Source organism: Oreochromis aureus, linkage group 14 (assembly GCF_013358895.1).
Source record: "Oreochromis aureus strain Israel breed Guangdong linkage group 14, ZZ_aureus, whole genome shotgun sequence".
Classification (NCBI taxonomy): Eukaryota; Metazoa; Chordata; class Actinopteri; order Cichliformes; family Cichlidae; genus Oreochromis; species Oreochromis aureus.
In genome coordinates this window covers 15,051,328-15,074,334 of record NC_052955.1, presented here as the reverse complement: position 1 = coordinate 15,074,334, position 23,007 = coordinate 15,051,328, and the positions used below count along the sequence as shown (strand labels likewise).

Here is a 23,007-nt window from a genome sequence, read left to right as displayed (position 1 = left end):
GATGAACTTGATGATGTCTTTTTTTATAACTTGCCCTACCCTTTTTATTTTGTTAATATTGGCAATAGTAAGAAGTACCATTGTTGGATTTGAATATATTTAATATAGGCAATCCAATGAAGGTAAATGTCATGTTTTTGGTCGTTAGAATCTGATGAACAATATTTTATTTTATTTATTTTTTGTTTTGTTTTTCAGGTTTCTCCCTGAGGGATTGCCACCTTACTGTGGTGAGGGCATTTACGTGTCTCAGTGACCCTATAGCTAGACCAGCAGAAGCTTAGCCTTCAGGTGGGACTCCCAAGTTGGTCAGGTCTTAGAGTAGAGTCCTGACAAAAGTGTAATCCAATTACATGACAAAAACAGTTATCCAGAGCACCCCACCACAATTCACCCCTTTCCTGCCTCCATGCGCCCCCTTTACATTTCTGTCTGCCCCTTCATATATGCCTGTCTATAACTGGCTTACCCCCCCCAGGGTTCTCAGGTCAGCTGACAAGCGGCTCCAAGAGGAGGCCCAGAGGTGATAGGGCGAGAAGCCTTATTATTGTCCATTTTTAAAAACAGGTCTTAAAAGACATTTTTATACTTTGGCTTTTGACACAGTTTTACTGTTTCAATTTAATCCAATGTGTTGATTATATTGTTTTAATTTATTTATGTATTTATGTATTTAGTTATTTATTAATGTATCATATTTTTTGTCATGTCAAGTGTACAGCACTTTGTTTTCAGCTGGGAGTTGTCTGAAAGTGCTGTCTAAATTGCTTGCTTACCACCCACCTGTCGTGCCTTGTCAGCCTCTGACTCAGGGATGTCAAATTCATTTTACACTGATAAATGTGTACAATTACAGAAAAGGTTCTGGTAGCTTAATGTCCAGACTGTCCTGTATTTATGACACATAACATTTTTGCATACTGAATCAAAATTTCTATATCAGAGAGAGAAAAGCAGGAACCTTTCTGTCATGTAATTGTTTATCTATAACTTAATTACTTGTAATTACTTGGTGTAATATGAATAGCTGTCAGGGAGGTTTTAATCAGTAGGAAAATAAAATAAATAAGATAAATTTAAAAGTTCACAAAGTTATACACTCCTTCAAATTTTCCAACCCCGACCAGTGGGCTGATTGAAGCCTTTGCCAGATTGATTATAATCATCAAGCTTTGCCTTTGACCTCTCTTGTCTAACTCATCCACCAGATGGGCTCAGGAAACAAAAAGCACACAAAAAAATATCTTTCTTTTGTTTTGTGTGTGTTTGAGGGCTTGTTGCTACAGTACATCCCACACATACAACATGCTCACGGTGTTACCTAAGCTTACCTGGATAAACAGTCTCTGACCAAATGTATTTTAGGCCCTGCCCTTTCTTCATGCTTTTCCCTGATGAGTGGTATACAAGAACAGTGAGCACAGCATGCCATTAAAAAGGAATGGCAAAGGAATAAAATGCCATAACCAGGCTCAGAAAACCATAAAGCTGTCATGTGCTCACCTTTACAAACCAATTTGGTCCTGGTCATTTTGCTGTATTCCAACTTTTCTTATGCTTTATCCTCTTCTCTGTTTCCCTCCTCATGTCAGCTATGGGGACAGTTTCGTCTAAATGAAATGCACAACAGTGGAGATATCATTCTGGGGGGACTATTTCCAGTCCACTTTTACTCAAGTGGTTCTTATCCGTCTTTTACCTCAGAGCCACAACAGCCTACTTGCCATGGGTAAGTATTATAGGAAAATAGCACAACACATCCCCCCACCAGAAAAACCTAATACCAATATAAATATGTGTGCATACTGAAATAATGCATGTATATTAAATGAAGAATCTTCTAATCTTCTGAATTATTATTCAGTTTCCTTAATTTTTTGTATCACTTATTTCGCAACATTTTTGCCTGATGTATTTTTCAATTAAAATGTTTTTTGTTAGTTTTTATGAACTAGGATTTAGGCAGGCACAAACCATGGCCTTTGCTATTGATGAAATCAACAGAAACACCAACCTGTTACCTAATGTGACTCTGGGATACACTCTTTATGATAACTGCAATGAACTTGGAATTGGATTCCGTGGAGTATTGTCATTAGCCAGTGGTCAAGAGGATCAAATTTTATTAGATGATACATGTACTGGAAATCCTCCAGTTCTAGGGATTGTTGGTGATTCTTCCTCTACAGCTTCTATTGCCATCTCCAGTGTCTTAGGTTTATACAGAGTACCGATAGTAAGTTTTCAGTTTAACTATACCATATTATTGTTGTATGAGTGTTCAGTGTTTGTTTATATCGACTTAATTGTAAATTCAGTGACAAGACCAATGTACACCATCTAAAAATTTAAAAGGGGGCAATGAAGGCTTTGAATATTTTAACAAAATATAGTCTTTGTCTTTCACAGGTGAGTTATTTTGCCACATGTTCCTGTCTGAGTGACCATAAAAAGTATCCATCCTTCTTTAGGACAATCCCAAGTGATGCTTTCCAAGTAAAATTCAATTAACAGAATTATTGCCAGTAGATAATAAGCAGCTAATCCACTGAAAGTTTTCTTCTTACCTATGCTCTCATGTTTTAATCTGTATTCACTTAGGTTCGTGCTATGATTAAAATTTTAAAACATTTCGCCTGGACTTGGGCAGGTCTGCTTATCAGTGATGATGATTATGGACGCCACGCTGCCAGATCCTTACAATTCGAGCTAAGTTTGTCTGGTGAAGGTTGCCTAGACTACATTGAAGTTTTGCCTTGGGACAAAGACACAGATGAGCTCAGGAGGATTGTGAATGTGATGAAAAAATCCACTGCTCATGTGGTCATCGTCTTTGCATATGAGAGTCGCATACTAAACCTTATGGAAGAGGTTTGGCTTTAAAACAATTTTATTATTACTACTTACTAAATTTTATGTCCCTAAAGTATTTGCTAGTTTCAATATTTGTTATATTAAAATGTACAGGTAGTGAGGCAAAATGTAACAGGCCTACAGTGGATGGCAAGTGAAGCCTGGTCAGCAGCTGCTGTGCTCCAAACACCTCACCTCATGCCATACCTGGGTGGTACACTGGGTATTGCCATTCGTCATGGGGAAATACCAGGGCTCAGGGAATTCCTGTTAAAAATACGTCCCAATCTACATCAAAACAACAGCTATGGAAATAGCATGGTGAGCCTTTAACTTTTACTATGGTATGTGCAAGAACCCCATGTTATCATAATTTATATTTCAAACAATCTAAATATTTCAGGTGAATCAGTTTTGGGAATTCACATTTCAGTGCAAATTTTCACCAGTTCCATCAGGCTGGCTGGAAGGTGGAGGTGTGCTATGCACTGGACAGGAAGATTTAGAAAATGTGTACAGTGACTTCTTGGACATTTCCAGCCTTCGGCCTGAGTACAATGTGTACAAAGCTGTGTATGCTCTTGCACATTCCCTCAATAACATGCTGCGGTGCAAGCCAGGAAACGGGCCTTTCAGTGGGAACAGCTGTGCTGCTTTGAAGTCACTGGAGCCATGGCAGGTGCGGTGTCAGTTTACAGACCGCCTAAATGAAAAAACGTTTGCTTGTGATTACTTTCAGGGTGAACTTCATCCTGTGGGATTAAACACAATGCCATATGTTTAACTGGTTAAATAGCTGGAAGGAGCTTAAAGCATTTGGGGTACTTTAAACAAATAGTAGTACTTCGTGCATTTAGATCAGACCTGCATATGTATATAATTTTATTAGTACCAGACCTTGTTTAGTTAATGGACTTTATATTTAAATCTAATCTAGGTGTAATATTTTATTTCACTATTTAATACCAAATCCCACTATTTTAATGTGAAAAATAATTTATTTCTTATAAATCCCCCTTTTAACAGCTTCTTTATTACTTGGAAAGGGTGAACTTTACCACTCCATTTGGTGATCAAGTGTCCTTTGATGAAAATGGTGATGTGATACCAATTTATGATGTGATGAACTGGTTGTGGCTCCCTGATGGAAGCACTAAAGTTCAGAATGTGGGTGAGGTTAAGGGGTCAGTTTTAAACGGTGAAGAACTCATACTTGATGAAAATAAAATCTTCTGGAACTTTAAATCCAGAACGGTTAGATATGTTTTTTTCTGATTTTTATATTTTGCCATATGTATAGTATCTATAATTCTGGCAGGTAATATCTAACTGTCCTATAGCCACCTCGATCAGTATGCAGTGAGAGCTGTCCTCCTGGTACCCACATGGTGAGAAGGAAGGGGGAGCCCAAATGCTGTTTCGACTGCATCCCTTGTTCTGAGGGAAAAATTACTAATAAGACAGGTAGGTGTTTATCTTCCAACATCATATATTCTGTTTCTTTCTTGGAAATATAATATGCATTTCACCATCATCTTCTTTTTAAGACTCCTTTGAGTGCACCAGTTGTCCAGAGGATTTTTGGTCAAACCCCCAACGTGATCACTGTGTTCCCAAGAAGACAGAGTTCCTCTCCTACCATGAGCCTCTGGGTATCTGTTTGGCAGCAACCTCACTGCTGGGCACATTCATATGTGCTGTTGTTCTTGATATCTTTTTCTATTATCGCAGAACACCTATAATACGTGCCAGCAATTCAGAACTCAGTTTCCAGCTATTGCTGTCACTCAAATTATGTTTCCTTTGTTCATTGCTGTTCATTGGACGACCCAGGCTTTGGACATGCCAACTCAGGCATGCAGCATTTGGCATCAGCTTTGTGCTGTGTGTCTCATGCATCCTGGTAAAAACCATGGTTGTTCTGGCTGTGTTCAAAGCCTCCAAACCAGGAGGGGCAGCCAATCTGAAGTGGTTTGGTGCTATGCAGCAGAGAGGAACAATTCTGTTTCTCACTTGTATTCAAGCAATCATCTGCACTACTTGGCTTGTTTCTTCCTCTCCAACTCCACATAAAAACACTCAATACCACAACGATAAGATCATTTATGAGTGTTCAGTTGGGTCTAGTGTTGGTTTTGGAGTGTTATTGGGCTATATTGGTATACTGGCTTTCCTCAGTTTTTTAATTGCTTTCCTGGCAAGGAATCTCCCTGATAGTTTTAATGAGGCCAAGCTCATCACATTCAGCATGCTGATCTTCTGTGCTGTGTGGGTGGCCTTTGTTCCTGCTTATATCAGCTCACCTGGAAACCATGCAGATGCAGTGGAGGTATTTGCGATCTTAGCCTCAAGCTTTGGCCTGTTAGTTGCACTGTTTGGGCCCAAATGTTACATCATCCTGTTGAGACCAGAGATGAACACAAAAAAAGTTATAATGGGCCGTGGCACTGAATCATAAAAAAAAGTTTTCCACACATGTTCAATAAATATAAATAATACATTTATATAAATATATTTATATAAATATATTAAAGTGAGAACATATAAAGAAAGTTTGGACTTCTCCTTTACTGTGTATGCTAGAATGTGCAAGTATTGATTCTGTGACACTACATTGTTAAATTTAAACTTATACATAATTTAGTTATACCTGTCAGGGTTCATGGGTCATTGACCCAGTGTTTTAAGTTTGTTCATGTTCTGTTTATTTTCCACATGTTCATGTTTCCTGTTTTACTGTGCCAGCTTTGTCTATGTGCATCCTGTCTAGTTCTACTTCCTATGTGTTATTAGTCAGATTATGTACAGCTGTGTACTCACTGGTCTCTAATTATCATCAGTCAGTTTATTTAAGCCCTCAGTTTCTTCCTGTTCACTCTCTTGTCATTCTCGATTCCGTGTGTGTTTTCTGTTCAGCCAGCCAACCATTCAGCCAGTCAGCTAGTCCATTTCATGTTCTGTTCACTCCTTAAAATAAACATCATCTTCATTCCAAACTAACCCGTGAGTCCTGCGTTTGGGTTCTCTCTTCCATCTCTCCACACCGCGATGCCTGACAGAATGACAAGACTCGTGGTGCAGACCCAGCAGACTCTGATTTAATTGAGAGGCAGGAAGCAGCGCTTTCCCTTTGGGTGGGAAAGCTCAGGCGGGAACAGCAGCTCTTCTCGGTAGCAGCTCCGCTCCGCCCACAAGCCGCTTCTCTCACCGGCTTCAGTAGCTCCGACTCCCATCTCGGCTCGATGGAGGCTCAGTCACTCAGCGTTCCTGCTGTCACAGCTAAGGGGAGGCGAGGCTCACGTCACCGTCGCTCTTACTGCTCTTACTGTTCAGGTCAGCATTATCCAGTGATGAGTGAAACTGACTTTTTCTTCCTCCTCACCACAACCCAGAAACTGTTAATCTTCCCAAGACTTTAATGGCCGATGTTCATCATCCACCTAATCCAAAGACTGTGTACTGTAATCATATTTTGGACAATCCGATCAATATTAATTGAGACTTGAACCCATAAAGACTGTTTTGCCCTCTTACGGTGCGCACACACCGAACGCGATAGAGGCGGCCAGAGCGTCAGGTGTACATGTAAAGTCAATGGAAAGAGCGCGATGACACGCGATTGCGCATCCGGCGAACATGCGGAAGCAGATTTGCGTCGCGAAAACGCCAAAACCCGTGAAACGCTCGTCAGTGTACCGCGTGGGGCGCGTTTGACTCGCGAAGAAAACCACGCGTGTCAGATTGTGTGTTGCATTTTGTGCACACGCCCGTACCGCGCCAACCGCTGGAGTTGGAAAATATGAACTCCGGCGTCAAATCACGCCCCGACAACCAATCAGGAGGCCGGTGACGTGGCTGTAACCAGGTCACAGGGGCAGATCAAACCAAAGCCCTTCATTCTTCATTCAGTATGGAGGAAAAACTCATCACTGCCGTGGCTAATCACCCAGAGCTGTATGATGCCAGCTGCTACTTCTACCGAGACAGGAATAAAAAGGACCGAGCTTGGAGGCACAGAAGTGAGGAGATCGGGCAACCTGGTAAGTTCATTCATTCTCCTTTTTAATTTTCAGACTGACCCGATAAAGCCGCGCAAAAGCTAGCAAGCCCGCCTACTGTCCCGCTATTTTCCCACTGATGTACAAATACCTTTCCGCTAACAAGATAATGTGTTTATTCAGAGGACATCTGCAGCACAACACATCTGGCACAACTTCCTCCCACATTTCCGGTCCACGCGCGTGGAAAGATGCAATTTTGAGGCGCGATGGGTTTTTCTTGGACACGCGTTGAGGTGCGAATGTGCACGCGTCAAATTAGGGGCGTTTAGGGCGTTTTCGCTCACCTCTATCGCGTTCGGTGTGAACGCAGCCTTAGGCTCCCATTAAGGACATTCATGCTGCTAAGTCTGATAACTTTTCTCATCCTGTCATTATTTCCACATCAATCTCTCAGCCTTTTCCTGCTAGCAGGGTTGCTCACACCCTTCCACCTCCTTCACCTGTTCCAGTTACTCTGGTGAGGGTGGCTAAGGCTCAGCCTGTCCCCGTACCAGATCCTCGGGCAGCTAAGGCTCAGCACGTCCCCGCACCCGTGCCAGTTCCTTGAGACAGCTTACGTCCAGCCATCACCCGTTCCTGTGCCAGCTTCCCAGGGTGAGGGCAGCTGAGACCCAGTCCATTCCTGCACCTGTTCCTGTTACTCGGGTGGGGGTGGCTAGTGTCCAGCTAGCTCCTGTACCTATCTCGGAGCCCAGGATGAGGGTGGCCAGGACCCAACCTGTCCCTGCACCTGTTCCTGTTTCTCAGGAAGGGAAGGCTAGGGTTCGGCCCATTCCTCAACCTGACCTTGCTGGAGGCTCAGGTGAGCTTGTCCAGCCATTTTCCTCATGTTCTGGAGGCTGGGAAGAGCTAGCTCAGCAACCTGCTAGTCCACCACTTCATCCACCTCTATGACTATACTTCAGACCCTAGCTCAATCACTAGCTTTGTTATCAGCTGTTACCCGCTCAGTTACCGGCTTAGGCATAAGCTCTATCACTCTTACCAGCTCAGGCACCAGCTCAGCCATCTATTCAGTCACCAGCTATTCAGTCAGCAGTTCATTCTCTGGCTCAGTCACCAGTTCAGTCTCTGAACTACAGCCACAGCATCCAGAGCTGGCTGTGAGCTCTTCCTCATCCCAGCCAGAAGTTTCCGCACCTGCTGGCCCTGACTCGTCTCAGCCAGAGGTTTCTGCACCTGCTGGCTCTGCCTCGTCTCAGCCAGAGGTTTCCACACCTGCTGGCCTTGCCTCGTTTGCGGCTCCACCGCGGCTCCCACACCACTGGCCACCCGGTTGCCCACCAGAACTATTTCTTTTGGGACTCTGGACTCTCTAATCATCATCATCAGTCAGTGTATTTAAGTCTGTATTGTTTTCTGTTCAGCCAGCCAGCCATTCAGTCAGTCAGCTAGTCTGTTTTATGTTCTGTTCACTCTCTCCTTAAAATAAATGTCATCTTCATTTCACACTAACCTGCGAGTCCTGCGTTTGAGTTCTCTCTTCCTTTTCTCCACACCGCGATGCCTGACAATACCGATACACAGCTATCACGCCTCAGTGAAGAGCGTGTCTTCATAGAGCCTGGGGGCCACTACTCAGAACAGGAAGGCTGCACAGAGGGTAATTAACATTGTTCAAAAAAATCACTAGCCTTTCCCAACCCTGGAGGCCAATGCCAGATCCTCATGTCTCAGGAAAACCAGGGTGATCACAGGTGGCCCCTTGCATCCTGCTCACTACCTGTTTGACCCACAGGATAGCCCACATCTCTAGGCTCAGAAATAGCTTCTTCCCCTGGGACATTCTGACTGTAAACAAACACTAATCCCCCACATCAAACCCCTGGCCACCCACCGACTAATCTGAGCCATGGTCTTAGTAACCCTCATCACTTAGGCCACTCACAGATAGACTATATTCAGACAAAATCCATTGCACTACATTGAGACACTTTACAACCTGTCCTCTAATATGTGCCTTTCTATTGTGTGGCTTCCCTCTGTTTTATATATATATTCCTCTTGTTGTATATACTCCTCTTGTCTGTTATTTATATTTATTCTCCATCCACAGTTGGTTCATAGCACCTGCAATTTCATTGTACATGTACAGTGACAATAAAAGGATATAGTAGTCTTATTATATATCAACATGCATTTGACCTTCTGAGAAACACATTGACCAGTTTTTAGGCTTCCACATTCCATAACGAAGAACATGATCTTTAATCCAGGGGCCCAGAATTGAGCCACCAAAGACTCCAATCTGGCCTGTTGGATGGCTTTGGAAAATATGAAGGGCATAAATTTTGGGACTTTTAACTGTATTTGTATAATTTTAAAGAATTTTGTGCTGATAAAGACTTTCCTACAGACATTTATACTACACTAAGATAGTTAGGTAATAGAAAAACAGTTACATTTTAGAAAAGTTCTTGTTTTCAGTTAAAAAACCAAGAAAAACAGACTGACTTCAGTCAGAAGAACAACATTTTTATCAGTCAACAAAAACTTTTATTTATAAATGTTTTATTTTAGTTTTATAGGAATTTTTGCAGTACCCTGTGCTGGAGAATTTGGAGAGATAAGTCCAGTTGCAGAAGTCATAACACACTCTACAGGTACTTGATGTCATTGTTTATTTATTACAAAACCAGGATTACTGTAAATATTTCTTTTCCAGGTGGATATGACTGTTGCAGGGGATGCCACCATTGGTCTTCTGAGGAAGCAAAGCTCAGGAAGACTGGTTGAGCCTTTATACGGTACCCACATGTTTGCTTTTGAGAAAGATGTACAAGGATAAATGTAGTCCCATGCTTTTGGCTCCAAGCCCCCTCAGGTTAACCATAGTTGCCAGCTATATAATGTTTTCATTTATGCTTTATTGGCTTTATTGGTTTTAATCTTTTATTCCCTCAACTGCAAATACCTAAAAAAAACCCTTGATTTTGCAACCCAAACTTATTCCTAAGGTTTTGGAAACTCATCAGTTTTCCCTCTTTTAACAAGGTACTGTATGTGGCGAGACAGGACCCTAAGAGCCTTCATCAGGAACTCAATGGGGATGTGGCGTACCACACTAGAGGCCGACTTCAAACCCATAGCACAAGTCACCATCAAGTGCGGGATCTACCAAGGAGATGCTCTGTCCACTGCTGTTCTGCATAGGCATGAATCCCCTCAGTGAGATCATTGACAAGACTGGCTACGGATACCGACTACGGAATGGAGTAGTTGTCAGCCACCCCCTGTACATGGATGGCATCAAGCTGTATGCCAAGAGTGAACGGGACATCGATTCACTGATCCACACCACCAGGCTATACAGCAATAATATTGGAATGTCATTTGGACTGGAGAAGTGTAGTTGGATGGTAACAAAGAGAGGGAAGGTAGTCAGAACTGAGCGGATCGAACTACCAGAAAGCAACATTTCAGACACATAGCACAGTTACAAGGTCAGGCAAGTCCTGAGAAGTCAGCTGAACGGTAAGAACAAGATCCGAGCTATCAACACCTATGCCCTGCCCGTGATCAGGTACCTGGCTGGGATAATAAGCTGGCCAAAGGAGGAGATAGAAGCCACTGACATCAAGACAAGAAAGCTCCTGACCATGCATGGTCAGCACCCTGAGGCTGTATGCTAAGAGGAAGGAAGGAGGCCGGGGACTGGTGAGTGTCAGCACCACGGTCCAGGATGAGACAACGAACATCCACGAATACATCACGAAGATGGCCCCAACTGACAGCGTGCTCAGTGAATACCTCAGGCAGCAGAAACCCAAGAAACAGGAGGAAGACGAGGAAGGACAGGCCCCTGCACGGTATGTACCACCAGCAGATAGCGTAGGTGGCTGATATCCAGAAATCCTACCAGTGGCTGGACAAAGCTGGACTGAAAGACAGCACAGAGGCACTAATCATGGCAGCACAGGAACAAGCTCTGAGCACAAGATCCATAGAGGCTGGGGCCTATCACACCAGGCAAGACCCCAGGTGCAGTCTGTGTAAAGATGCCCCTGAGACAATCCAGCACATAACAGCAGGGTGCAAGATGCTAGCAGGCAAGGCATACATGGAACGCCATAACCAAGTGGCCGGCATAGTGTACAGGAACATCTGGAAGTTCCGAGGTCAAAATGGGAGACACCCCCAAGGGTGGTGGAGAATGACCGAGCTAAGATCCTGTGGACTTCCAGATACAGACGGACAAAATGGTGGTAGCTTGGGAGTCACCGCACCTAGGCGAGTGGCTCCAGCAGATCCCGAGAACAACATCAGAGATCTCTGTCCAGAAGAGCGCAGTCCTAGGAACAGCTAAGATACTGCGCAGGACCCTCAAGCTCCCAGGCCTCTGGTACAGCACCCAAGCTTGAAGGATAGACCGCCCGCAGGGGCGAGCGGGGGATTTTTATATATATATATATATATATATATATACATATTAGAAATGATAGCTCGTTTCCATGAGAGGGGAGCCTCTCCCTCTGTAGTATTAAATGTTTTAAGTAATACCGGTGTCACTGCATCCCTCAGTTTCTTATACCACTCTGTAGTAAAGCCATCTGTACCTGGAGCCTTATTTGCCTTGAGTTTACCAATCACCAAGTGAAGTTCTTCCCTTGTAATTCACTAAAGATTTATTTTCTTCTTCCGTGAGTTTTGGGAGGTGTAACATGCCAAACAAACTCTTCATTTTTCCATCATTATTTGTGGGAGGTTTTGGTTTCCGGGTCTCTTACCTTGTACACTGTTCTATCTGCTTGTTGCTTCCCTAGTCTATATGCCAATTGTTTCATATATTTAGTTCCCCCCTCATAATATCCTTGTGTGGTCAACATTAGTTTCATTTGGACGTCTTGAGTGTATATCCCGTCAATTTGATTTCTCATCTTTGCAATTTCTAATTTTTTCTTAGTATCAGAAGTATTTTTGTGTGTAGCCTGAAAGTCTAATAGTTCTGACTGCAGCATCTGAAGTTTTGCAACTTTGGATTTTTTAATATTAGAGGTTAGACAATTCCTCTCATGACCGCTTTACAAGCATCCCACAATATCAGTGGGGATATCTCATCTCTATCATTGAATTCCAGGTACTTGGTAATGTTTTTTGTTGACTGTTCACATGTCTGTTCATTCAATATACTAGAATTTAATTTCCAGTTAGTAGTTCTTAACCTTTGAGAAAGTCTTAAAGCTAAATATAGAGAGCAGTGGTCGGAGACATCCACTGACCCAATGCGGCACTCTCGTATTCTGTTTACATCAGTGCCAAAAGTGAGGAAATAATCAATTCTCGAATAAGTTACATGTGGAGGTGAGTAAAAAGTATACCGTATTATCAGCACTATAAGGCGCACTTAAAATTCTTTAATTTTCTCAAAAATCGACAGTGTGCCTTATGTATGAATTCTGGTTGTGCTTACTGACCTCGAACCCATTTTATATGGTGCATGGCGCTCAAAAATCTGTCAAAAAGATGTTTTAGTATGACTTTGGTAAGCTACAAAGCCACACTGCTTGATGGATTGTCGGAGCATTACAGCTACCATAATCAGGAGCTTTGCGGAGTAATCTGGGTTCAAAACTCTGTCTGCGTCAGATCCCAAAGTCAAACAAACACTGCAGGATCACTGAGAGTTAAAAACTGTCTAAATTCTTTCATCTTTAATAAAATGATCAGCGTTGCTGCTTTACCTGGTGTAACAATTAAGTTTAACATCCAGGCATCCAGGAAAACAGAATTTATTAAATTTAACGGAGTTAGAATTCAGCAGGAAGTTAGCTCGCTATTTCCCACCTAAGCATGATATACTATGTTCTGACAGAGATTTCTGAAAAAATTAAAACGTACAGCTCTGCCATCACTTCCGACATAAATGAAGAAAGGAAAGTGAAAGTAAACAGCTGTGATGTTTGTAGGGTTACTGAAGTTGGGCTGGCTGGTATATAATCGCTAGTAACACAGCTATGTTAGCATAACATAAACTCAGTGACATAAACATAACATAAACTTCAGTCAGGAGAACAACTGAGATAATCCATCCACAATATGAGGTTAGTCAGTAATATACTGAAACAACATAGGAAGAGATCAGCTGCGAGGGAATTCAACAATAATGAATCAATGGTACGGAAGTGGAGGAAGCAAGAAGAATGAGCTGAGTAAAGTTTGACTTATCTGATTTTGTTTTGCTTAATGCACCTTATAATCTGGTGTGCCTTATGTATGAAAACAGACCCGTTCATCGACAGTGCACCTTATAATCCAGTGGTGAGGGTGGCAGAGTGGACAATTGGCACTTCACTAACCCCCCTCAGAGACATTTATGCCAGGTTGATTATTTCCACCAAGGCTTACGCTTGACACCCCTGGTCTTAATCATCCTTCAGATGGGCTCAGGAAACAGAAACAAATACTTTTGCACAGTGAAGTTTACTTAGTGTGTCATTCAAAAAAATAAATAAATAAAAACTAAAACCCTCTGTGAATCACTGGCTTGATGCAATAGAGGGATTTGTATCTTCCACTGAACTCAGGGGCTATGCTATTTTATTGCCCCCTGGTAGGGTTTCCCAAGGCAACCTAGTCCTGGGTGAGATGCCAGATGAAGAGTGATTCAGTTGACCCCTATGATAGGAATCAAGGGATCAGTTTAACCAGCTTGAAGGAGAATATCTGGTATCTTAGTCTTGAGCCTTAGCACAAAGCACAAAAATCCTGTTTCTTTTGTTTTGTGTGTGGGTTTGGGGTCTTGTTGCTACAGTACATTCCACACACACAACATGCTCATGGTGTTACCTAAGCCTACCTAGATACAACATCAGTATCTGACCAAATGTATTTGAGGCCCATCCCTTTCTTCATCTTTTTCCCTGATGGGTGGTATAAAAGAATAGTCAACACAGCATGTCAATAAAAGGGAATGGCAAAGCAATAAAATGCCACAACTAGGCTCAGAAAAACCATAAAGCTGTCATGTGTTCATCTTTACAAACCAATTTGGTCCTGGTCATTTTACTGTATTCCTACTTCACTTATACCGTATCCTCTTCTCTGTTTCCCTCCTCGTGTCAGCTGCAGGGACAGTTTCATCTAAATGGAATGAACAAGGTTGGAGATATCATTCTGGGGGGACTGTTTCCAGTTCACTTTTTCTCAAGTGTTCCTTATCCATCTTTTACCTCAGAGCCACAACAGCCTACTTGCCATGGGTAAGTATGACAGGAAAATAGCACAAAAAAACCAAAAACAAAACAGAACAACTTAATGCCAATATGTGGGGTAATGCATACATTTTATGCATTAGTGCATACAGAAATAATGCACGTATATTGAATGGAGAATCTTCTTGATTTTTCAAATAAATTATCTCTTAAATTATTATTCAGTTACCTTAATTTTTTGTATCAGTCATTTTGCAACATTTTTGCCTGATGTATTTTTTAATTAAACTGTTTTTCTTAGTTTCTATGTACAAGGATTTAGGCAGGCACAAACCATGGCTTTTGCTATTGATGAAATCAACAGAAACGCCAACCTGTTACCTAATGTGACTCTGGGATACACTCTTTATGACAATTGTGTTGAACTTGGAATTGGATTCCGTGGAGCATTATCATTAGCCAGTGGTCAAGAGGAGCAGATTATATTAGATGATACATGTACTGGAAATCCTCCTGTTCTAGGGATTGTGGGTGATTCTTCCTCTACACCTTCTATTGCCATCTCCAGTGTCTTAAGTTTATACAGAATACCGATAGTAAGTTTTCAGTTTAACTATACCATATTATTGTTGTATGACTGTATATATTTGTTCAGTGTTTGTATATAATGACTTAATTGTAAATTTAATGACAAGAACAATGTACAATATACAGTCTGTGTTTTTCACACGTGAGTCATTTTGCCACATTTTCCTGTTTGAGTGACAGTCAATAAAGTTACTGATTTAACTGTAAATTTAATGACAAGACCAATGTACCCAATACCCAATTTAAAGGAGGCAGTCAAGGCTTTGAATATTTCTAAAATATACAGTCTGTGTCTTTCACAGGTGAGTTATTTTGCCACATGTTCTTGTTTGAGTGACCATCGAAAATATCCATCCTTCTTTAGGACAATCCCAAGTGATGCTTTCCAGGTAAAATTCAATCAGCAGAATTATTACAATTGCCAGTAGATGATAAGTAGCTAATCCATTGAAAGTTTTCTTATTATCTATGCTCTCATGTTTTCTCATGTTTCTCATTTTGCTTTCACTTAGGTTCGTGCTATAATTAAAATTTTAAAACATTTCGACTGGACTTGGGCAGGTCTGCTTATCAGTGATGATGATTATGGACTCCACGCTGCCAGATCCTTACAATTCGAGCTAAGTTTGTCTGGTGAAGGTTGCCTAGACTACATTGAAGTTTTGCCCTGGGACAAAGACACAGATGAGCTCAGGAGGATTGTGAATGTGATGAAAAAATCAACAGCTCGTGTGGTCATTGCCTTTGTACATGAGAGTCACATGATAAACCTTATAGAAGAGGTAAAGTTTAAAAAAAAAAACTTGATTATTTCTTGCTATAAAGATCTGTATCTATACACTGTGTAAAAGATGTATTATGTCTTTAATTGAATGACTACAGAAACGTAAAGAAACCATTTATAACAAATAGCAATTTATAGCAAATACCTAAGTTGAATGTCACAAAAGTAGGTGATAGTTACATCACTTTTTGCATTTGGTAAAATATAATGCACAGGTAGTGAAGGAGAATGTAACAGGTCTACAGTGGATTGCCAGTGAAGGCTGGACAGCAACTGCTGGTGTGCTCCAAACACCTCAGTTCATGCCATACCTGGGTGGTACACTGGGCATTGCTATTCGTCGAGGAGAAATACCAGGGCTCAGGGATTTCCTATTACAAATACGTCCTGACCTACATCACAACAATAACAATGGAAATAGCATGGTGAGAGTTGAAATGTTACTGTGATGTTGACAAGAATTTCATTTTGTCATTTTTTTTTTTAAATGGAAAAGAAAAAAGAAAAACAGTTGTCAACAATACATTTCAGGTGAATCAGTTTTGGGAATTTGCATTTCAATGCAGATTTGCACCAGCTCCAGCAGGCTGGGTGGAAGGTGGAGGTGCACTATGCACTGGACAGGAAGATCTAGAAAATGTGAACACTGAGATCTTGGACATTTCCAACCTCCGGCCTGAGTACAATGTGTATAAAGCTGTTTATGCACTGGCATATTCCCTTGATGACATGCTGCAGTGCAAGCCAGGAAGAGGGCCTTTCAGTGAGCAAAGCTGTGCCACTTTGCAATTAATGCAGCCATGGCAGGTGTGATATGAATTTACACACCATATCAATTAGATATCAATCTATGAGTAAATCATTTGCTCTGTAATTAGTTTCAGAACAAAATTTACCCTGTATGACAAAAAACAGTGCTATTAAATTAATTATGAAAAAGCTGAAGTGAACTAAATGAGTTTTCAATATTTCTGAGCAAAAGTAGTGTTTAATATATTTAGATCAGAGCATTTTAGCCAGTATGCATGTAATGTATCATTTGAGTTCTTGAAATTATTAAAGATATTACATATTAAGGAGCCCTCTTTAATTTAGAATTCAATTTTAATACGTTCATATGTATAGGTACAAAGGGTATAATATTCCATTTCGCTATCAAATAGAGGGTGCCACTGTTTGGATTGTTAAAAATAATTTATTTCTTATGAATCCCTTTTTAACAGCTTCTTTATTACTTGGAAAGGGTAAATTTCACCACTCCATTTGGGGATCAAGTGTCATTTGATGAGAATGGTGATGTGGTGCCAATTTACGATGTGATGAACTGGTTGTGGCTCCCTGATGGAAGCACTAAAGTTCAGAATGTGGGTGAGGTTAAGAGTTCAGCTTTAAACGGTGAAGAACTCAAACTTGATGAAGACAAGATTTTCTGGAACTTTATTTCAAAAAAGGTTATGTGTTTTTCTGATTTTTATATTTTGTCAGTTGTACAGTATATTTATATGTAATATTTAATTTCATCCAATAGCCTCCTCGATCAGTATGCAGTGAGAACTGTCCTCCTGGTACCCACATGGCTAGAAAGAAGGGGGAACCCAAATGCTGTTTTGACTGCATCCCTTGTTCTGAGGGAAAAGTCACTAATAAGACGAGTAAGGTGTTCTGTTTTTTTTCAGCACGATATATTTATTTTCATTCATAGTAAATATAGTATGTATTTCACCATCTTCCGCTTTCTTCATCTATCTCCTTTTGCCAGACTCCTTGGAGTGCACCAGTTGTCCAGAGGATTTTTGGTCAAACCTCCAGCGTGACCACTGTGTTCCCAAGAAGACAGAGTTTCTGTCCTACTATGAGCCTCTGGGTATTTGTCTGACAGCAACCTCACTGCTGGGCACATGTATATGTGCTGTTGTTCTAGGGATCTTTATCTACCATCACAGAACACCTATAATACGTGCCAGCAATTCAGAACTTAGTTTTCAGGTATTGCTGTCACTCAAGTTGTGCTTTCTTTGTTCACTGCTGTTCATTGGACGACCCAGGCTGTGGACATGCCAACTCAGGCATGCAGCATTTGGGATCAGCTTTGTGCTGTGTGTCTCATGCATCCTGGTAAAAACCATGGTTGTTCTGGCTGTGTTCAAAGCCTCCAAACCAGGAGGGGGAGCCAGTCTGAAATGGTTTGGTGTTACGCAGCAGAGAGGAACAGTTCTGTGCCTTACATCTATTCAGGCAGCCATCTGCACTACCTGGCTTGTTTCTTCCTCTCCAACTCCACATAAAAACACCCAATACCAAAATGATAAGATTGTTTATGAGTGTGCAGTTGGGTCCACTGTGGCTTTTGCCGTATTACTGGGTTATATTGGTATACTGGCTTTCCTCAGTTTTTTAATTGCTTTCCTGGCAAGGAATCTCCCTGATAGTTTTAATGAGGCCAAGCTCATCACATTCAGCATGCTGATCTTCTGTGCTGTGTGGGTGGCCTTTGTTCCTGTTTATATCAGCTCACCAGGAAATTATGCAGATGCAGTGGAGGTGTTTGCCATCCTGGCCTCAAGTTTTGGACTCTTGATCACACTGTTTGGACCTAAATGTTACATAATCCTGTTGAGACCGGAATTGAACACGAAAAAAGCTATAATGGGTCGTGGCAGTTAGTCATAAAATTTTTTAGCACAAATTAGAAAAGTAGCTTTACAGTATATTAGAAATGGGAAATGCTTTTTTAATATGCTGCCAACAAATAGATATTTGGAAGAGGATCAGTGTGGAATTTAGGTGGGTTCAGTGTGTATTTTTTTATTGTACACACTAAGCATTTTCATTTAACATTCATTCTGCTTTCATAGATGAAGTCTTCATGTTTATATTGAATACAAATAAACTACTCAGAAAATTAAAAGAAGCCTTGAATGAACGAATGAATGTTGATGAATGAAATATTATTAAAGTTGACAGTCTTTACTGATATACAATGTGTAATTTACTCTGTAAAAACTAGGGATGGACCGATCCGATATTATCTATCGGTATCGGTCCGATACTGACCTAAATTACTGGATCGGATATCGGAGAGAAATAAAAAAATGTAATCTGATCCATTTAATATCCAAAAAGAACCTCACAAAACTAGCGACATGGCATAACTCAGCTTGTAACTTTAACACGTCGGAGCGTCACGTGATAGAGCGGCTGTGGCGTGCGAGACCTGTCGGTGGTCTGGTCGAGCATTTGGAGCCAAACCGGCATTTCATCTCCGAGGAAGTTATCCCAGAGAGAAGTAAAGCAAGTGTGTAAGTTCATCTCTGAATGTTTGTAAAGCATTCCCACGTTAAACTTAACAACCGATATATGGAGCGACTGCCTCTTCTCTTCTCCCTCTCCTGTTGCTACTTCAATCATGAAACTGATTAATGATCAGCTGATCGGCTTTTCTGTCACGACTCCGTCTCTCTTGTTTGTTTTTGGCCCACTTTGCACCAGAAAGAGGAAGAGGGGCAGGTCTAGCAAAGTTTTGCCAAAGGGGCAGGTAGGGCATTAACAGGGAAAAGGGGGTACAAAGAAATACTTTTCTTTCTTATTCTCATTTAAAATGTCTAGCTTTTAATAAATAATTATCTGAATCTTATACCCAAAGTTTTAACCTTTCCTTTGGGAAGGTACCATCTGTGCAGTCTGCAATTCTGTTGAAGAAAGATGTTGAATCTATTTCATTATTGTAGGAAAACAATTGATTTCCGTGCATTTTTTTTACATACATTAAATTAAAGTTGATTAGGTCGATTAAGCATCACAAGGCGGAGGGTGTGGGATGGTTCGCTTTTTTTTTTTTTGCTGGGAGTTGGCAACCGTATTAGTTAGGTTGTTTAATATTTCTGCTAAGTACTCTTTAAAATACCAGACTAGGGAGGAATGTGTAGGTTTAAGTTTATTAGATCAGCATTGCTGAACAATGAAATATTTTGGGTGCAGTGTATTTTTTGCATACAGGTATAACAGAATAGCTTTAGTTTTGTTTTGTTTTTTAAACTTGAGTATGAAATTATACAAAATGCAGCAAGATATTAAAAAAAGTTTTATTGATTAAAAAATAAATTATATCGGACTCATATCTGTATGGGCAGATATCCAAATTTATGATATCGGTATCAGTATCGGACATAAAAAAGTGGTATCGTGCCATAGTAAAAACCATAATCATCAACCCTTTAAGAGCTGGATTCAAAATCACACCAAAACACTTGATCCCTCTGTCCATCCATCCGTCTATCCATCTATTCATCCATTTTCTTCCACTTATCTCCATCAGGTTGCAGGGGCAGTCACCTTAGGAAATATGGCCACACCTCCCTCCCTTCAGCCACCTCCTCTAGCTTATGCGGGGGAACGCTTTATAGCTGAGAGTGTGCCATGGAACTCCCTAATGGGCCTCCTTCCAGTGTGATATGCCCAGTGTGATATGACCAAAATACCTCATCTAGGAGGCGCCCTCCTAGATGAGGTGTTTTGGGCATCATTGCCAGATCCCTGAACCATCTCAGCTGACAGCTTTCACTGTGGAGGAGTAGTCACTCTCCTCTGAGCCCCTTTTGAATGGCTGAACTCCTCACCCTATCTCTAAGGGAGATGCTGGCCACCCTTCAGAAACAGCTCATTTCCATCGCTTTTGTCCACGATCTCATTCTTTTGATCACTACCCAGAGCTCATGACCACAGATGAGGGTAGAGATATAGATTGACTAGTAAGTTGAGAACTTTGCTGTCATGTGCAGCTGTCTTCCTGTTACTGTCTTAGGTACATGCTTAGCTCTCTTTACCACAACGGACTGTTACAGCATCCGTATCACTGCCCAGGCTCAGCCTGTCTGTCACTCTCCCACTCTGCTGCCTCCTTACTCCTGAACAAGACCCTGAGTTACTCTTCCTTTTGGGACAGTAACTCAGGCAGTAAGAGGATAAGTTGGTCCAGCTCTTTATTGAGTAGGACAAAATTGCATTGTTCTTCCTAACCATGTACCTGACGCTTGACTAAGAATGAACTTTCATCTCCCGAACTTTGACATAGTTAGGGCTGGATCAGGTGACCCTGAATCCTCCCTTAGTTATGCTGCAATAGGTGTAGACTGCTGGGGGATTCCCATGATGCATTGAGTATTTCCTTTTCAGTCACCTTTCTCACTCAACATGTGTTAATAGACCTCTCTGCTGAATCGCACTTGTTATTAATCTCTGGCTCTCTTCCACAGCATGTCTTTCATCCTGTCTTCCTTCTCTCACCACAAACGGTCGCAGCAGATGGCTGTCCCTCCCTGAACCTGGTTCTGCTGGAGGTTTCTTCCTGTTAAAAGGGAGTTTTTCATTCCCACTGTTGCCAAAGTTTGCTTGCTCATAGGGGGTCATATGATTGTTGGTTTTCTTCTCTGTATGTATTACTGTAGGGTCTACCTTACAATATAAAGCGCCTTGAGGCGACTGTTGTTGTGATTTGGTGCTATATAAATAAAATTGAATTGAATTGAAAATTGATTTGAATTTAATAGCACAGACCTTCCCAGGTAGGCTGGGGGTTAGGGTAGGCTGATCCTACCCTAGGATTAGCACACCCTCTGGTGCTCAGAAGCTCAGGGTGAACCTCAAAGCAACACTCAGGGGCCCGGCCACCATTGATGTGTTTAAAAACCTTAGTGGCCTTGCTCCTAGTGATTGGGAAGTTTTCCTCCTTGTCCCCAGACTCTGCTTTCTCTAAAGAAAAATTGTTAGTGGGATGAAAAAGGCCCAACATCCCACCCCCACAATGCACAGAGTGACTAGAACACCACTTTCCCTTCTGAGTCATTTTTCCAGTTTGTGTCAGACAGAAAGTCTATTTCCATGGTCTCACTGAACTCCTCCCACATCCAAGTTTTTGCTTCAGCTACCACCAGACCCGCATTTTGCTTGCTGTACCTGCCAGTTGCTTCTGAAGACCCACAGGCTAATACAAGCCAAATAGGACTTCTTCTTGAGCTTTATGGATTCCTTCACCTCCAGTGTTCACAATCTGGTTCAGGGATTACCACCATGACAGTTAGCAACCACACTGCAGCCAGAGCCCCTTATAGCAGCCTTAGGAATGGAGGTGTGGAACATGGTCCACTCAGACTCAGTGTTCCCAGCTTCACTCGGAATGATGTTGAATTCTGGTGGAGGTGGGAGTTGAACATCTCCCAGACCAGTGCTTCTGTCAAGTTTTTCTAGCGCACACTCACTATACATTTAAGTGTGCCAGTCCTGTCAAGCATCCTACCTAGACAAACTGAACTCACTCACCACCAGGTGGTGATCAATTAACAGTTCAGCTCCTCCTTTCACCCGAGTTTTCAGAACATACCATTACAAAATGTTCGACCTCAACCTAGGTTGTCCTGGTGTCATGTGTACATAAACACATCCTTACATTCAAACATGGTGTTTGTTATAGACAAACTGTGATTTGTAGCCAAGTCCAATAACAAAACATCACTTGGGATCAAATCAGGCAGGCCGTTCCTCCTATTTCATGCCCCTCCAGTTCTTGCTGTCATGGCCCACATTAGAATTAGAATTAGAATTAAAATTCGACGTTATCGCCATTGCACATGTCACAAGTACAAGGCAACAAAATGCAGTTTGCATCCATCCAGAAAGTGCTTTAGCAATATTGATATATTACAAAATATATATTAGCAATAATATAGGTATATATCAAAATATGGGTCTATTATGGGTATGTTACAATGTACACGGTATCAAGGTATGTTATGAATATGCTATAACTATAAGTATGTACAGACTGTAGTGAGTGTACAAGCTATGTACAGGCTATGAACAGGATATAAATATGAAAACTATACAGAAATATGAAATATGAACTATACAAGTTATAAAAAGTTGTAAACAGTTGTAGAACTATGATTATTATATTGTACAGAATAACTCTATACAGCATTTACAGTAGTGCAGTTTAGATCAGTGAGATATGTGGCTAATTTCTACAGTGGTTATATAAAGTGCTAATGGTTGTGAGTGGTGGTTCAGTCCATGTTATTATTGTGTATATAAGGGTACAGCTGGCATGAGCATTAGGGATAGGAATGGAGAACCAGGTCTTGCAGTGAACCAGTTTACAGTATTTCAATTTCTTGGAATTGCTAGTCTGCTCTGCTATAGATCCCTCTTACTGATTCCACTTGCACTTACACTACAGTTAGCTGATTTCAGATCATGTCCTGGAGAAGGAAAATAGTAAGGCAGTCTACAAAGTGAATATGGAGATTACTTTAATTTTTATTCCACAAAAGGACAAGAGTGCGATGGTAAAATGCAAACTGCACCCATGACAGAAACAATTGCATTATACTGCTAACACAACTTCAACTCTTTGGAAGCACTTGCACAGACAGCATGCGAATGTTAAGCTAGCCAAGAAGCAGCGTGATGTTAGCTAAGTGAACACCAACTCTAGCCCAGCAGCCAGACCCTGAACTTCAACAGCTAACAAACTGATGAGCAGCCAGGCCTCAGCCTTTATTTATACCTTTTAGTG

The 23,007-nt window shown here is 41.3% G+C and overlaps 2 protein-coding genes across 2 annotated transcripts; both read left to right on the top strand.

The window, feature by feature from the left end:
* Nucleotides 1-1,523: 1,523 nt before the first annotated feature.
* LOC116334877 (extracellular calcium-sensing receptor-like) lies at nucleotides 1,524-5,311 on the top strand. The gene is made up of 9 exons (XM_031758417.2): nucleotides 1,524-1,729; nucleotides 1,942-2,236; nucleotides 2,410-2,496; nucleotides 2,602-2,871; nucleotides 2,968-3,174; nucleotides 3,257-3,532; nucleotides 3,880-4,107; nucleotides 4,194-4,317; nucleotides 4,401-5,311. The coding sequence occupies exons 1-9, from the start codon at nucleotides 1,620-1,622 to the stop codon at nucleotides 5,309-5,311; spliced, it is 2,508 nt and encodes an 835-aa protein (XP_031614277.2). The 5' UTR covers nucleotides 1,524-1,619.
* A 463-nt stretch (nucleotides 5,312-5,774) lies between these two features.
* On the top strand, nucleotides 5,775-18,246 carry LOC116334880 (extracellular calcium-sensing receptor-like). The gene is made up of 10 exons (XM_031758419.2): nucleotides 5,775-6,186; nucleotides 13,977-14,113; nucleotides 14,367-14,661; nucleotides 14,956-15,042; nucleotides 15,166-15,435; nucleotides 15,653-15,862; nucleotides 15,969-16,244; nucleotides 16,661-16,888; nucleotides 16,966-17,089; nucleotides 17,197-18,246. The coding sequence occupies exons 2-10, from the start codon at nucleotides 14,004-14,006 to the stop codon at nucleotides 18,099-18,101; spliced, it is 2,505 nt and encodes an 834-aa protein (XP_031614279.2). The 5' UTR covers nucleotides 5,775-6,186; nucleotides 13,977-14,003; the 3' UTR covers nucleotides 18,102-18,246.
* The last annotated feature ends 4,761 nt before the right edge of the window (nucleotides 18,247-23,007 follow it).

Excerpts from the sequence above, each read along its gene's own strand:
- LOC116334877 (XM_031758417.2), top strand. The coding sequence starts at position 1,620 with ATGCACAACAGTGGAGATATCATTCTGGGGGGACTATTTCCAGTCCAC. Across the intron at positions 4,108-4,193 it reads GGAACTTTAAATCCAGAACG|CCACCTCGATCAGTATGCAG; the intron begins GTTAGATATGTT and ends ACTGTCCTATAG. Across the intron at positions 4,318-4,400 it reads AAAAATTACTAATAAGACAG|ACTCCTTTGAGTGCACCAGT; the intron begins GTAGGTGTTTAT and ends CTTCTTTTTAAG.
- LOC116334880 (XM_031758419.2), top strand. The coding sequence starts at position 14,004 with ATGAACAAGGTTGGAGATATCATTCTGGGGGGACTGTTTCCAGTTCAC. Across the intron at positions 15,043-15,165 it reads TCCCAAGTGATGCTTTCCAG|GTTCGTGCTATAATTAAAAT; the intron begins GTAAAATTCAAT and ends GCTTTCACTTAG. Across the intron at positions 17,090-17,196 it reads AAAAGTCACTAATAAGACGA|ACTCCTTGGAGTGCACCAGT; the intron begins GTAAGGTGTTCT and ends TCCTTTTGCCAG.